The sequence below is a fragment of the Geotrypetes seraphini genome, chromosome 3, assembly GCF_902459505.1.
Source record: "Geotrypetes seraphini chromosome 3, aGeoSer1.1, whole genome shotgun sequence".
Classification (NCBI taxonomy): Eukaryota; Metazoa; Chordata; class Amphibia; order Gymnophiona; family Dermophiidae; genus Geotrypetes; species Geotrypetes seraphini.
The window spans coordinates 8967464-8981806 of NC_047086.1; the positions used below are offsets into that span (position 1 = coordinate 8967464).

General features: G+C 47.8%; 1 protein-coding gene and 1 pseudogene across 5 annotated transcripts in view; one reads left to right on the forward strand and one right to left on the reverse strand.

The window, feature by feature from the left end:
• The window catches only part of ARMC2 (armadillo repeat containing 2), a 179442-nt gene extending 178661 nt beyond the window's left edge, over positions 1 to 781 (reverse strand). Inside the window, exon 1 of one of the 5 annotated variants that reach the window (XM_033936137.1) lies at positions 584 to 778. In XM_033936137.1, coding sequence (XP_033792028.1) covers positions 584 to 595 — 12 coding nt within the window. In that variant the 5' untranslated portion in view covers positions 596 to 778. Of the gene's footprint in view, positions 1 to 390; positions 412 to 579 lie in introns of those variants that run through there. The other 4 variants (XM_033936136.1, XM_033936138.1, XM_033936139.1 and 1 more) reach the window with 4 other exon arrangements.
• The window catches only part of LOC117356644, a 473566-nt pseudogene continuing 459932 nt past the window's right edge, over positions 710 to 14343 (forward strand).

Consider the following 14343-nt stretch of genomic DNA (forward strand, 5'->3'; position numbering starts at 1 on the left):
ACTGTTGGGATGAGAACTTTTCAGCACCCCCTCATACACTGGGCTGTGGTGGGGCTGCGTTTTCAAGATAAAAAAAAGTATCTGGCAACACTGCTTTAGGGATAAACAGTGGTTACAATCTCCAGCAGGGGTTGAAGCCTGGCTGACTAGCACAAAAAGGATTAAAGAAATGGGTTTTAGTTCCCAATCCATCCTCTTTTCTTTTTTTGTGCAGCCATTTGGTAACCTAGAGCAGTGGAGGACCCCAGACCCTAATGAATATGCATGAGAGAGATTTGCATATAATGGAAGTGAGAGGCATGCAAATCTGCGCCATGCATATTCAATAGGGCTAGCCTGAAAACCCGATTGGCCTGATGGTCCTCCAGGACTGGATTGGGAACCACTGACCTAGAGGGAGCTCGCTCAGCACGTCCAACCTCGTCTAGCGCACGTGCAGTTCACGTGCCCTTGTTGGGGGCGGGGTCCCGCAGCTCCTCCTCTCCGCGAGGCCGGGGCTCCAGCGCGACGCCGTCACCATGGCAACCGTACACCCAGCCCGAGCGCGGTCCCAACCGCCCAAACTGCAACCCCGCTCACCTGCCTCCGCACGCATCGACGCACCGGCACCGTTGTCGGTGTTCGGTGAGGTGGACAAGCCGCTGAATGGCGGGCAGGAGAGCCTCTCGCTCGTTCCTCCTCCTCCAGTCACCCCCGCGCCGCCACTGCAGGGCGCATGCGCACACGGGCGCCCCGTTCAGCCTGGGGAGGGCGGAGCCTCGTGCGCCGCTCACGTGGGGCGTCGACTGGGCTTTGCCGCTCTCCGCTAGGACGTTGGTGACTCCAGAGGAACATTCGACGAAGCTTCTAATGCCACAACAAAAAACTCAAGAAAGCAGGGAACATAGGTAACATCCATTCATCTTGTCCTTCATAGCTTAAGAAATGTGACTTAAACAGAAAGGCAAAAATCAAAGTGCTTTTACCATCAACCATTAATTATTCGTTTCTGAAACTGAAGTACAGGTTTATATTTAAAGAAATATCTCCAATTCAAATGGACTCACAAATGTACATTTTTTATTTCCATAGGAAACCATACATTTGCAAGGAAATCTTTTCTTTAAAAGTACAACGATAGCGGTTATTAGCGCAGGGAGCCGTGCTCAACGCCCCATGCTGTTCTTGACACTTGTAGAGTTCCTTATGAGCGTCAGGAGCAGCGCGGGACATTCAGCGCAGCTCCCTGCATTAATAACCGCTTTCGCAGTTTAGTAAAAGGGGAGGAATATTAAATCAGGGTTGGACCAAGAGTATCTGAACCCCTAGGCCAGTGTTTAGTGCAGTGTTTCTCAACACACAGTATGCGTACCCTTGGGGGTACGCTGGCCGCCTGTTGGGGGTACACAGCCTGGCCGCTGCCAGTGATCTCTCCCTGCCTCCCAACAGAGATACCTGCCTACTCCCCCCTCCCCCGCTGAAGCCACCGGGGATCCCTCCCTGCCTGTCCACCCACTGCACCCCCCCACCCCCCCCCGAAACCAACCCTGCCACCTCGCTAGAGCCAACACGCTCCATCTCCCCCAGAAGCAACTCCACACAGGGATGGGCCACGGCGCATGCAGCGACTCACACGCTGCACGGGGCCGACCCACAAGCTTTCAGAGAGAAGGTTCCGTGCCAGCCAATCACTGCCTGACTGGCCTGGAACCTTCTCTCTGACATCAGAATTGATGTTGGGGGGGAAGGCTTGTGAGCCAGCCACGTGCAGCATGTGAGTCACTGCACACGCCGTAGCCCATCGCTGCACAGAGTTGCTGAGGGGGGGATGGAGCGTGTCAGCTGCAGCGAGATGGCAGGGACAGCTTTGGGGGTGGGGTGGTGCAGCAGGCAGGCGGACAGGGAGGGATCCCCGGTATCGGCAGCTTTTGTGGACGGGCCAGCTTTTGGAGATGGGGAGGGGACACGAAGACACAGAAGGAAGGGACATAGGAGGGTAGGAATAGAAAAGGAGAATTGATGGGCATGAGTATGCGAGTGAAAGATGGTGCACATGGGGAAAGGAAAATTGGGCATAGAGAGAGAGGAGTGAGGTAGAGATTCACGGGGGAGAGAAGGATGAGAGGGATAATGTTGGATATGGTGGTGGAAAGGGCAAGGAGGAAGAATGTTGGACATAGTGATTAAAAGAGAAATGTGGCATTGTGCTGGAGAGGGGTAATAGAAAGAGAAATGGGCATGGAGCTGGTGGGCAGTGGTGAAAAATGTTGCACATGATCCAGGGGATGAGAGGGGAAGAAATGTTGGATGCAGCAGTAGAGGGGGTGGGAGAGATGCCTGGATCTCTCAAGACAGATGGATAGTGAGAGAGAGAGGGAGACACAGGGCAGGATTAACCAATAGGCCAAGTAGGCAGGTGCCTAGGGCCCGAAATGGTCAGGGGGGCCCGATGAAGGAGGGCATCAACATTGTTTTTTCCAAACGGCGATGGGCCCCTCCAGCATCGATCGGCAAACGTGGGCCCCCGATCGGCAACGCGGGCCCCACCATGCCGAGCTCCACATCCATGGAGATGATGCGGTATATAAACTTAAGGTTTAGTTTAGTTTAGTAAGAAAGGCAACGGGAACTGTAATTGTGCAAGCAGTGCTACTTGTCCAAAGCTTCTCTTTGATGCAGCTTCCTGTTTCCGCCTGGGCGCAAGGTGGGGTGGGGCAGGGGGCCCAGTATACTTGTGTGCCTAGGAGCCCTCGACGAATTAATCCTGCCCTGGGGATACATATTGCCAATAGGGGTGGAGGAGAGAGGAAGAAAAGTTGGATTTACGGAGGGACAAAGAGAGAGAGATGTTGTTTGGGGAAGGGAATGGGGCCCGGAGGAGAGAAAGCATAAAGGAGGCAGAAAAAAAGAAATATTGGAAATGCAACCAGAGACTCATGAAATCACCAGACAACAAAGGTAGGAAAAATAATTTTATTTTCAATTTACTGATCAAAATATGTCAGTTTTGTGAATTTATATCTGCTGTCTATATTTTGCTCTATATTTGTCTATTTTTCTATAGTTGTTACTGATTGCATATTTTAAAGTCATCTGCCATGACCTCTTTGAAAAAAAGAACCCGAATATAAATGATAATTAACATTTTCTGTTTTTTTTATTTTGTGGTTACCATTATATTGTGTGTATATGAAAAATGGATTGAAGAAATTGCGTTACAACTAGTGCTATTATTATGGGGGTGGGGTCTGGGGCAGAGATTGAGCTTGTCTGGGGCGGAGCTTGGGCAGGGGTACTTATAGGTAGGTATTTGTAGGCTTAGGGGGTACTTGACTTGAAGAAGTTGAGAAACATTGCTTTAGTGCAAAGCCCCCATTGTCCTGGATTTTTTTTCTTCTACGCTGCCTCTTTGCCTTTATATAATGTATGTAAATTTCTTTGGTTGTACCACAAAGGCAGTTTATAAATAACTTACCCCCTCCTTTACAAAGCAGCACCAGCCGTGGCGGTAACAGCTTGGATGCTCATTTGAATTCTATGAGCATTGGAGCTGTTACTGTGGCGGCCGGTGCTAAAAACGCTAGCGCGGCTTTGTAAAGAAGGGAGTTAATTAAAAAATGAATCTACCCATGCTGTGGCTAGAAAAGGGAAAGTGGATTGGGGGAAAGAGCCGCCTATTTGAAGGACAAAACATTACTTAATAGACAAAAGAAAGATGGATTTAGAAATTCTCACAAACATGGGGATAGCCCCACCCCACCTATGAAATTTGAAGGTGGTCTAGTGAGAATGGATGTCATTGATACACACTGGTCTAGCATTGTGGCCCTATATGGGAATATATTTAGTGGCTCTCCTTCAAATCATTAGAATCCAAATTAATAAAGGCCACTCACTGCCTTAGGCAAAATTGTACACCATCTTGAACTGAAAAGGTGTGACGGGATATAAATAAAGCTATTAAGGCACGCTAGCTGATTTAGCGTGCACTAAACGCTAACATGTCCATTATATTCCATGGATGCATTAGAGTTTAGCGCACACTAAATGGCTAGAACGCCTTAGTAAAAGGACCCCCTTAATGTGGACAAATATAAAGTGATTCCCAATATCAAGTTGAAAATCTTAAATTACTCAAAAAACTTAAAAGCAAAAAACAATGTGGGTGGCCTGCCTCGGGAGTTGTTGTTTTTTGGGTTATTTTTTTTTAAACGTACATCCCGATTGGCTGGTTAGGCAGCAGTTGGCTGCCTACAATTGGGATGCTGTTTATAGTAGTAGTGGTAGATTGCTTTGAATATCAACTTCTTAGATTACCAAATTGCCTGGACACTGACTGCTAGTACAGGGAGCTTGTGTTGCTGTTATTAAGGTAACACCAGTAATGGGACGTATCCTAGTTCTCCACCACACTCAACCATTTCTTTTTTCTCTTCCTCTGAGTCTCTTGCAGTTGGTTCTTCACACTTTGTCTCCAGGTCTCTCTGCCCTTCATCCTTTCTCTTTCCAAATGTGCAATTGCAGTCCAATGTGCAGTGTGTTCAAGCTGTGCCTGTGTTAAAAACCGCAGAGTGTTCTCGGACTGAAACTTGTTTTGGAGGCATTTTTGGCTCAGATAAGGGGACGTTTCACTTCCCTTTCCAACTGGGTCATGTTTTTGCTCAATACACTGCAGTGAAAGATCCAGCAGTGAAGAAACCACATTTCAGCCCTTAACCAATGTCTGTCCTGCCCTCCTTCTGTACCCCCTCCCAAACATTTTTGCTTTAAAATCTATGCAATTAGTAAAACGTCAGATATGAAATATGGGGCAGAATAGGGGCTGCTGATTTTCATGTGTGGCAGGCCATGCATTTGTCATCTTCTTTGCCCAGCATGCTGTAAATAATTTATCATGAATAGCTCTTCCTTTCAGATCTCTCGAGTGCTAGTAGTCTTTCTTACTTTACTTAGATATTTTTAAGTCTGCTTCTTTGCATAAGGCAAGCTGACATCATAGTAGTTGGATTTAAATAGCTTAAACACTCTAGGTTGCCCGTGGATACAAAAGATCTGATTGGCTGTGCCTTCACTGACACCTGCTTATGAAGAGAGAGGAACTGGCTGCGTTCAGCCAATCGTGGCCCAGCCAAGTTGCAGCTGCAGACCAATGGCTGTCCTGTCACTAAGGGAGGGAAATACATAGGGCCATGGAAAATGCCTGTCTTTTACTTAGCAGTTTGAGAGGTTTTCAGTCTTCTCTCCCTCCCCTCCAGTGGCCACTGATCTTCAATAAAGTGATGATATTCACAGGGATTTTCAAAAGTGCAATAACAGACATATTGCTTTTCCCTTTGCTGATGTCACAACCCTAGGATTACCAACTGGCTCCAGATTTGGCCGATAGGACTGATCTGGTCCAGGTTTTACTCCAATGCATGCAGGGATTTGTAGACTTCTTGTTTTTTTTTTTTGGTAGAAAATCCATGTTATATGTCCCAGCATGCAATAGGGTAAAACCTGGACTGGATCAACCATTTTGGGTGAATCTGGAGCCAGTTGGCAACCCAACACCACTCCTATCAGACATTAATAAGAACATAAGCAGTGCTTCTGCAGGGTCAGACCACAGGTCCATCCCGCCCAGCAGTCCACCCCCGCGGCGGCCCAACAGGTCATGACCTGCCTGAATCACCAGAAGGGGCCCCCTTGCCCCCTTGGTTTCTCATCGAAGTCCTATCTTCCCATCAAAGCCCTAACCCTCCGGCCTTGCACCTGCACGACCTGGTGAGCTGTCTATACTTATGCAACACCCCTGCACCTCCCTCAGTACCCCACGATCCCCTTGTCCCTCAGGAATCCGTCCAATCCCTGTTTGAATCCCTGTACCGTACTCTGCCGGATCACTTCCTCCAGTAGCGCATTCCAAGTGTCCACGACCCTTTGGGTGAAGAAAAACTTTCTTGCATTTGATTTGAACCTATCCCCCTTCAGTTTCTCTGAGTGCCCCCTCGTACCTGTCGTCCCTTTTAGTCTGAAGAACCTGTCCCTGTCCACCCTCTCTATGCCCCTAAGTATTTTGAAGGTCTCTATCATATCCCCCCTGAGCCTTCTCTTTTCCAGAGAGAAGAGCCCCAGTTTATCCAGCCTCTCGGCGTATGGGCAGTTTTCCAGCCCTCTTACCAGTTTTGTTGCCCTCCTTTGGACTCTCTCAAGAACTGCCATGTCCTTCTTGAAGTGCGGCGACCAATATTGAACTCAGTATTCCAGATGTGGGCGCACCATCGCTCTATACAACGGCATGATGACTTCCCACGTCCTGGTTGTTATGCCCCTCTTGATGATGCCCAGCATCCTGTTGGCTTTCTTCGAGGCTGCTGCACACTGTGCGGATGGTTTCATGGATGGATCCACTAGCACACCCAAGTCTCTCTCAAGTCCGGTGTCTCCCAGCAATCCCCCCCCCCCCCCCATTTATACTCGAACAACGGGTTCTTTTTCCCTATGTGCATGACCTTGCATTTATCTACGTTAAAGCGCATTTGCCATTTGTTTGCCCAGTCCTCCAGCTTATCGAGGTCCCTTTGCAGTTCCTCACACTCCTCCCTGGTCCTAACTCTGGCGCAGAGTTTGGTATCTTCTGCAAATTTTATAACCTCACACTTTGCCTCCGTTTCCAGGTCATTGATAAATATGTTGAAGAGTAGCGGCCCCAGCACCGATCCCTGTGGCACACCGCTCGTGACTCCCCACCAGTCAGAATATTGGCCCTTTACTCCGACCCTCTGTAGTCTACCTGACAACCAGTGCTTGATCCATCTGTGTACATCCCCGCCCATCCCGTGGTTCCACAGCTTCCTAAGCAGCCTTTCATGTGGCACCTTGTTAAAGGCCTTTTGAAAATCAAGGTAAATGAAAAGATACCTGGGCACACACTGTGCCAGGAGTTGTATTAAGACCTGCACTAAAATATGACTGTTTGCTATCAGGCCGCTTCAGAGACTTTTCTATCTCTTAAATTTTTATTTTATGTTTAATTTTTTTATCTTCTTTCATTATTTCTATTTTCTATTTCTTTGATTTCTGATGTTTGCAATGTATTATATGTTATTACTTATTTTTAGTTTATCAGGTACTTTAGCTAGATTGTGAGCCTTTGGGACAGATAGGGTAGTTATCCCAGGACAAGCAGGCAGGTATTCTCACATATGGGTGACGTCATCGACGGAGCCTGGATGCAGACGCCTCACAAGCAGACTTGCTTGAAGAAACTCGAGTCACCCACACTGCGCATGCGTGAGTGCCTTCCTGCCCAGCATAGGGCGCGTCTCCTCAGTTCTCAGTTTTCCGTGGAGCCGAGAAGTCCGTCTTTGACTCTCTGCGTTTAACTTCGTTCACTTTTTGCCTTCTCTCAACCGCGATTTGTGTTTTTTTCTTCACGAATCGCTGTTTTATTTTATTTATTTTATTTTAGTTTAAAAAAAAAAAATTTTTCTTCTTCCGTTCGTTTTCCGGGACAGGCCGCTTGGCCGCAGCCTGAGGGCTTTGACTTTGCGGTGGTTATTTTTCCGTCTATGTCCCGGCCTGCTACAGGCTTTAAGAGGTGTAGCAAGTGTCAGCGTGCGATCTCTCTCACGGACCCTCACGGACGTTGCCTCAAGTACCTTGGGCCGAAACATCATCCTAGATCGTGCCTGCCTTGCCAAACACTTCAGCCTCGTGCTTTCAAGCGTCGTTGCATTCTGGTGGACAAGCTTTTCGAGATGGATTCTCCTACTGATCCCTCGACTTTGAAAGCGTCTTCGGCCTCAACTTCCATCGAGGCTCCGTCTGCGCCTACTGCTTCCACCTCGAGCCTCATCAGACCCTCGTCGTTTGCAGCGGCTCTTGCTTCGACATCATCTGCTATATCTTCCCCTGTTTCCTCAGGTCAGATAGCTCAGCAGTCGGTTCCACCGATGGTGATTAAAGTGACTTCTAAGTCGAAACACACTCACACTACCTCGAAGGAACCTCCAGCCAAAGCAGGTGGTCCAGTTTCAGATGAGGATCCATCCTTGCCGGTTTCTTTCCAGACCATGCTAGAGAAGCAGTTTATTCAGTTCCTTACTAACATGGGACCTAAACTGCTTCCTCTTATCCAGCCTGGGCATTCAGCAGACTCCCGCGAGGTCGAGCCGCTTCCTTTGCCCAAGTCTGAGCTTCCACACTCTTTACAGGGAGCAGAGTCTCTGCGAGTGTCTGGTCTGCCATCCAAGCACGAAAAGCAAGGAGCAGATTCTTTGCGAGTGCCTTGAAGAGAATCCTCACACTCTAAACAAAGAGCAGAGTCTTTGAGAGTGCATTGAGGTTCCTCCACCAAGCCTCTGGAGCTTTGATCTACAGCCTCTAGCCCTATTCATACATCGGCATCGGCTGCTTACGTCTCCGAGGTGAAATCTCCTCGATCCTCGAGATCTGGTTCCAGACACAGTTCTCATCACCATTCAAGGCCTTCATCGAGGCATCCTTCCAGGCATTGTTCTTCTTCTCAGGACAGACCATCTTTCTTGAAGCCTCGATCTTCTCCACCCTCGACCAGACCACCGACTCCTCATTCGAGGTCTCCAATGCCGGACCTCGAGGATATCCCGGTCTCGATTGCCTCGTCCAAGTCACCAGGTTCTTTTGATGCCTTTTTTTTCATGCCGAAGCTTCTTCTTCGACACAGGCTGCCTCGACGTCCTCGAGTCCTTCTCGAGGCAAAGCATTGCCAGATCAGCTATCTTTCTTGTCTTTCCTGCGACAGATGGCTGTAAACTTGGATGTACAATTGGATACTGGCTCCAAATATTCTAAGGAATATCTAGAAGTCATGCATCTTCCTCAACCTCCGGCAGTGTCTTAAGGTTCCACTTCATAAGCTTTTGAATCAAACTTTTGCTCAATGCATGGAGACTCCTTTTTCCATACCAGCAGTTCCAGGAAAATTGGACTCGGGGTATAAAACTGTGCATCGCAAAGGGTTTGACAACTCACAGTTATCTCATCAATCCCTCCTTGTTGAATACTCCTTGAAGATCCCATCCTTCCAAGGTCTATGCCACAGTTCCTCCTGGAAGGGAGGGGGAAACTATGGACAAATTTTGACGTCGCATCTACCAGAATGCTATGATGTTCTCTAAAGTCCTCAATTATAACTTTTATTTCATCACTTATTTTGAATTTCTTCTCTCTCTCCTATCGAAGTTTTTGGCTTATATGGATAACCACATGCATTTTGAATTTCAAGAAGTCATTGCTTCTTTCTCTCAGTTACATATCCATCTTCAATCATCTTATGATGCCTTTGAGTTATCTGCCCAAGCGGCTGCTTGCTCTGTGGTTATGCGTCGTCTTGCCTGGCTTCGTACTATTGAAATGGACCCTAACCTTCAAGACCACTTAGCTAACATTCCTTGTCAAGTCAACGACCTCTTTGATGAATCCATTGAGGCAGCCACCAAGAAATTATCTGACCATGAAAAATCATTTGCTTCTATAGTCAGACCTAAACCAAAGCCAGCTCCTGCCAAGCCTGCACACCCTGCTGTTATCTATCAAAGGCGTTTTGCTCCAAAGCCAGCTCCTTATATTTGCCCTCCTCTGAAAAAACAACAACCTCAGAAGCAACAGAAACCCCAACCTTCTGCTGCACCTAAGGCTTCTCAGCCTTTTTGACTGTTTACAACAGAGCATAACCTCCACCGTTCTGTCTCTGTCTCTTTTTCCCCCTATAGGAGGTTGTCTCTGTCATTTTTACAACCGATGGACGATAATTACATCCGACCTTTGGGTGCTTACCATCATCAGGGAAGGATACTCTGTTCATTTCACTCAGGTTCCACCAGAGCTTCCTCCAAGAGAGTATCCTTCCAATCCTTCCCAGAGCACCCTTCTTCTTCAGGAAGCTCAAGCTCTGCTTTGTCTCCATGCCATCGAATCAGTTCCCTTGGAACAGCAGAACAGGGGATTTTACTCCCGTTACTTCCTTGTTCCGAAGAAGACAGGCGATCTGCGACCCATTCTGGATCTCTGGGCTCTCAACAAATTTCTAGTCAAAGAAAAGTTTTGAATGTTGTCCCTGGCATCCCTTTATCCCCTTCTCAAGCAGAATGACTGGTTATGCTCTCTGGATCTCAAGGAGGCCTACACTCATATCCCCATTCACCCGGCCTCCCGTCAGTACCTCAGATTTCGGGTGGGGAATCAGCATTATCAATACAGAGTACTACCCTTCGGCCTGGCCTCGTCTCCCAGAATGTTCACCAAGTGCCTGGTAGTGGTAGCAGCAGCTCTAAGGAATCATGGTCTTCAGGTATTTCCCTACCTCGACGACTGGCTCATCAAAGATTCCACATCCCAAGGGGTTATTGTAGCGACCCAACGGACTACCTGGTTCCTACAAAGTTTGGGATTCGAAATCAACTTTCCCAAATCTCAACTTCAGCCCTCTCAGAATCTACAATTCATTGGAGCTGTTCTGGACACTGTCTAACTCAGAGCATTCCTCCCACAACAATGTCTGGAAGCTCTTCTTCAATTCTGTCACACAGTGTCTTCCCTCTCTTCCATCTCAGCGAGACACATGATGGTACTTCTGGGTCACATGGCCTCCACAGTACACGTGACTCCTTTTGCCTGACTTCACCTCAGAATTCCTCAGTGGACCCCGGCATCTCAATGGACGCAAGTTTGTGACCCTCCTTCTCGACACATTTCAGTCACTCCTTCCTTGAAGAAGTCTCTCTGTTGGTGGATGCTCTCTTCCAATCTTTCCAGAGGCTTGTTTTCTCAAATGCCCCCTAATCAGAAGGTCCTCATGACAGACTCTTCGACCTACGCTTGGGGCGTTCATCTCGATAGTCTCCGTACTCAAGGCCTCTGGACCAGTACGGATCGTCAGTATCATATCAATCAGTTGAAACTCAGAGCGATCCTCAAAGCTCTCCATACTTTTCAACATCTGCTTCACGACACAGTAGTCCTCGTTCGGACGGACAACCAAGTCGCCATGTATTATGTCAACAAATAAGAAGGGACAGGGTCTGCCTCCCTTTGTCAAGAAGCTCTGGAGGTTTGGGACTGGGCAATCCACCACAACACCTTCCTCAAAGCTGTTTACATTCAAGGGGCAAAGAATTGCTTGGCGGACAACTTGAGTCGTCTAGTGCAACCTCACGAATGGACTCTCCATTCTTTGCCACATGTTTTCACAATGGGGAACACCACAGATAGACCTCTTTGCAGCTCCCCACAACTACAAACTGCCTCAGTTCTGCTCCAGGATATACACTCCTCACCTCCTCGAGGCAGATGCTTTTCTTCTGGAATGGACAAATCTTTTCCTCTATGCATTTCCTCCATTCCCTCTCATTCTCAAGACTCTGGTCAAGTTGAAGAACAATCATGCCACCATGATTCTAATCGCTCCTCGGTGGCCGAGACAACCCTGGTACTCCCTTCTACTTCAACTCAGCAGCAGGGAGCCATACCTTCTACAGTTTTTCCTTCTCTGCTTACACAGAGTCAAGGATCTCTGCTTCATCCCAACCTGCAGTCTCTACACCTGACAGCTTGGTACCTCTCTACATAGCCCCTCTTCAGTTTTAGAGGCTTCTAGAAAGCTTACCACTAGACAATGCTTTCACCAAAAATGGACTAGATTTTCTACATGGTGTTTTTCTCATCATAAGGAGCCTCAGCATTCCTCCTTATCTTCTGTTTTGGACTATCTTTTACACTTATCCAATTGTGGCCTCAAGTCTACATCTATACGAGTCCATCACAGTGCAATTACAGCTTTCCATCAGCCTATTGAAGGGAAACCCCTCTCTGCTCATCCGGTGGTTTCCAGATTCATGAAAGGACTTTTCAATGTCAAACCTCCTCTCAAACCGCCTCCTGTGGTTTGGGACCTCAATGTTGTCCTTACTCATCTCATGAAGCCTCCATTTGAACCAATTGATAAGGCTCATCTGAAGTATCTCACTTGGAAAGTGGTTTTTCTCATTGCCCTCACCTCTGCTCGACGAGTCAGTGAGCTGCAAGCTTTAGTTACTGACCCACCATTCACGGTGTTCCATCATGACAAAGTTGTTCTTCGTACTCATCTGAAATTCCTACCTAAAGTGGTCTCAGAATTTCATCTCAACCAATCCATTGTACGTCTAGTGTTTTTTCCAAAGCCTCATTCTCACCCTGGAGAATCAGCTCTTCATACTCTGGACTGTAAACGTGCTTTGGCCTTCTACTTGGAACACACCAAGCCACACAGAACTGCTCCTCAACTTTTTGTTTAATTAGATTCAAATAAGTTGGGCCATCCTATTTCTAAGCGTACCATCTCCAACTGGATGGCGGCTTGTATCTCTTTCTGCTATGCCCAGTCTGGATTACCCCTTCACAGTAAAGTCACAGCCCATAAAGTCAGAACAATGGCAGCTTCAGTAGCTTTCCTCAGATCTACACCTATTGAGGAAATTTGTAGAGCTGTTCCTTGGTCCTCGGTTCATACCTTCAATTCTCACTATTGTCTGGATACTTTCTCCAGACAGGATGGACAGTTTGGCCAAACAGTATTACAAAATTTATTCTTCTAAATTGCCAACACTCCCACCATCCCATTCTGGTTAGCTTAGAGGTCACCCACTTGTGAGAATACCTGCCTGCTTATCCTGGGATAAAGCACAGTTACTTACCATAACAGGTGTTATCCAGGGACAGCAGGCAGCTATTCTCACAACCCACTCACCTCCCCTGGTTGGCTTTTCTGCTAGCTATCTGAACTGAGGAGACGCGCCCTGTGCTGGGCGGGAAGGCACTCGCGCATGCGGTGTAGGCGACTCGAAACTTCGAGTTTCATCAAGCAAGTCTGCTTGTGAGGCGTCCACATCCAGGCTCCGTCGATGATGTCACCCATATGTGAGAATAGCTGCCTGCTGTCCCTGGATAACACCTGTTACGGTAAGTAACTGCTTTTTTCTCAAGTACCTAGTATCATTTTAGTTTGATACATTGTAAACCGTTTAGGTCAGTAAAGTGCAGGAGCGGTATATCAAATCTTAAATAAACATAAACGTAAATTTCACGCACTCCTAGACCTAAAGGGTCTGAAATCAGAGTTTGGGGAATTGGATCAGCAATTGCTGAGAGGCCTTCAACTTGTGGGATCTTTACACACAGGTACAGCTCTCCCTCCGTATTCGCGGGGGTTAGGTGCACAGCCAGCCTGTGAATTGTGAAAAATCATGAATAAGTTTTTCGGCCGGCTCTGACCCACCCCCGCCTCCCTCCTGCGTCTCGGATCTTACCTGGTGGTCTAGCGGTGATGCGGGGCAGGAGCGATCTTCCTATGCCCCTGCCCCGTGCAGAGCCGTCATCAAAATGGCTTGCATGAGTTGAAAAGAGGAAACTAAGAGGGACATGATCGAAACATTCAAGATAATGAAGGGAATAGACATAGTAGATAAGACAGGTTGTTCACCTTCTCCAAGGTAGAGAGAACGAGAGGGCACTCTAAAGTTAAAAGGGGATAGATTCCGTACAAACGTAAGGAAGTTCTTCTTCACCAGAGAGTGGTAGAAAACTGGAACGCTCTTCTGGAGGCTGTTATAGGGGAAAAAACCCTCCAGGGATTCAAGACAAGTTCCTTTGACCTAAGGGCCATCGTGTGAGCGGACTGCTGGGCACGATGGACAACTGGTCTGACCCAGCAGCAGCAATTCTTATGTTCTTATGCACGGTATCCTCTGGGTATCCTCTTGGTTGATCCATCTTTCCCCTTCTTCCTAGTTTAAAAACTTCTCAATTGCTCTCTTGATGTTGCTTGCATGTAGCCTCGTTCCAACTCTGCTGAGGTGGAGTCCATTCTTCCTGAATAGCATACTCTTCCCCCAGAACGTCGTCCAGTTGCACACGAAGTGAAATCCTTCTTCCTCACACCAGCGCCTCATTCATTGCTTGACTGCTTGCAGCTCCGTCTGCCTCTTCTCGTCGGTCCTGGATACCGGCAGGATCTCCAAGTATGCTACCCTCAGAGTTCTGGTCATCAGCTTCACTCCTAGCATCCGGAACTGGTCCTTCAGTCTTTCCCCGTTGTAGTTTCTGTTGCTCACGTTGTTTGTCCCTACGTGGATCACCACCGCTGTATCTTCCTCTTCCACACTGTCGATGATTCTGTCAATGCGGCTCACTATATCTTCTACCTTGGCTCCCAGTAGGCAGGTCACCAGCTGATCCTGTCTTCCTCCCGCTATGTTGCTATCGACTTTTCTGATGATGGTGTCCCCCACGACAATTGCTGTCCTCTCTATCTTCTCTTGCCTCTCTAGCCACAGGTCCTTGTCCCTGGTGTATGGTCATCTC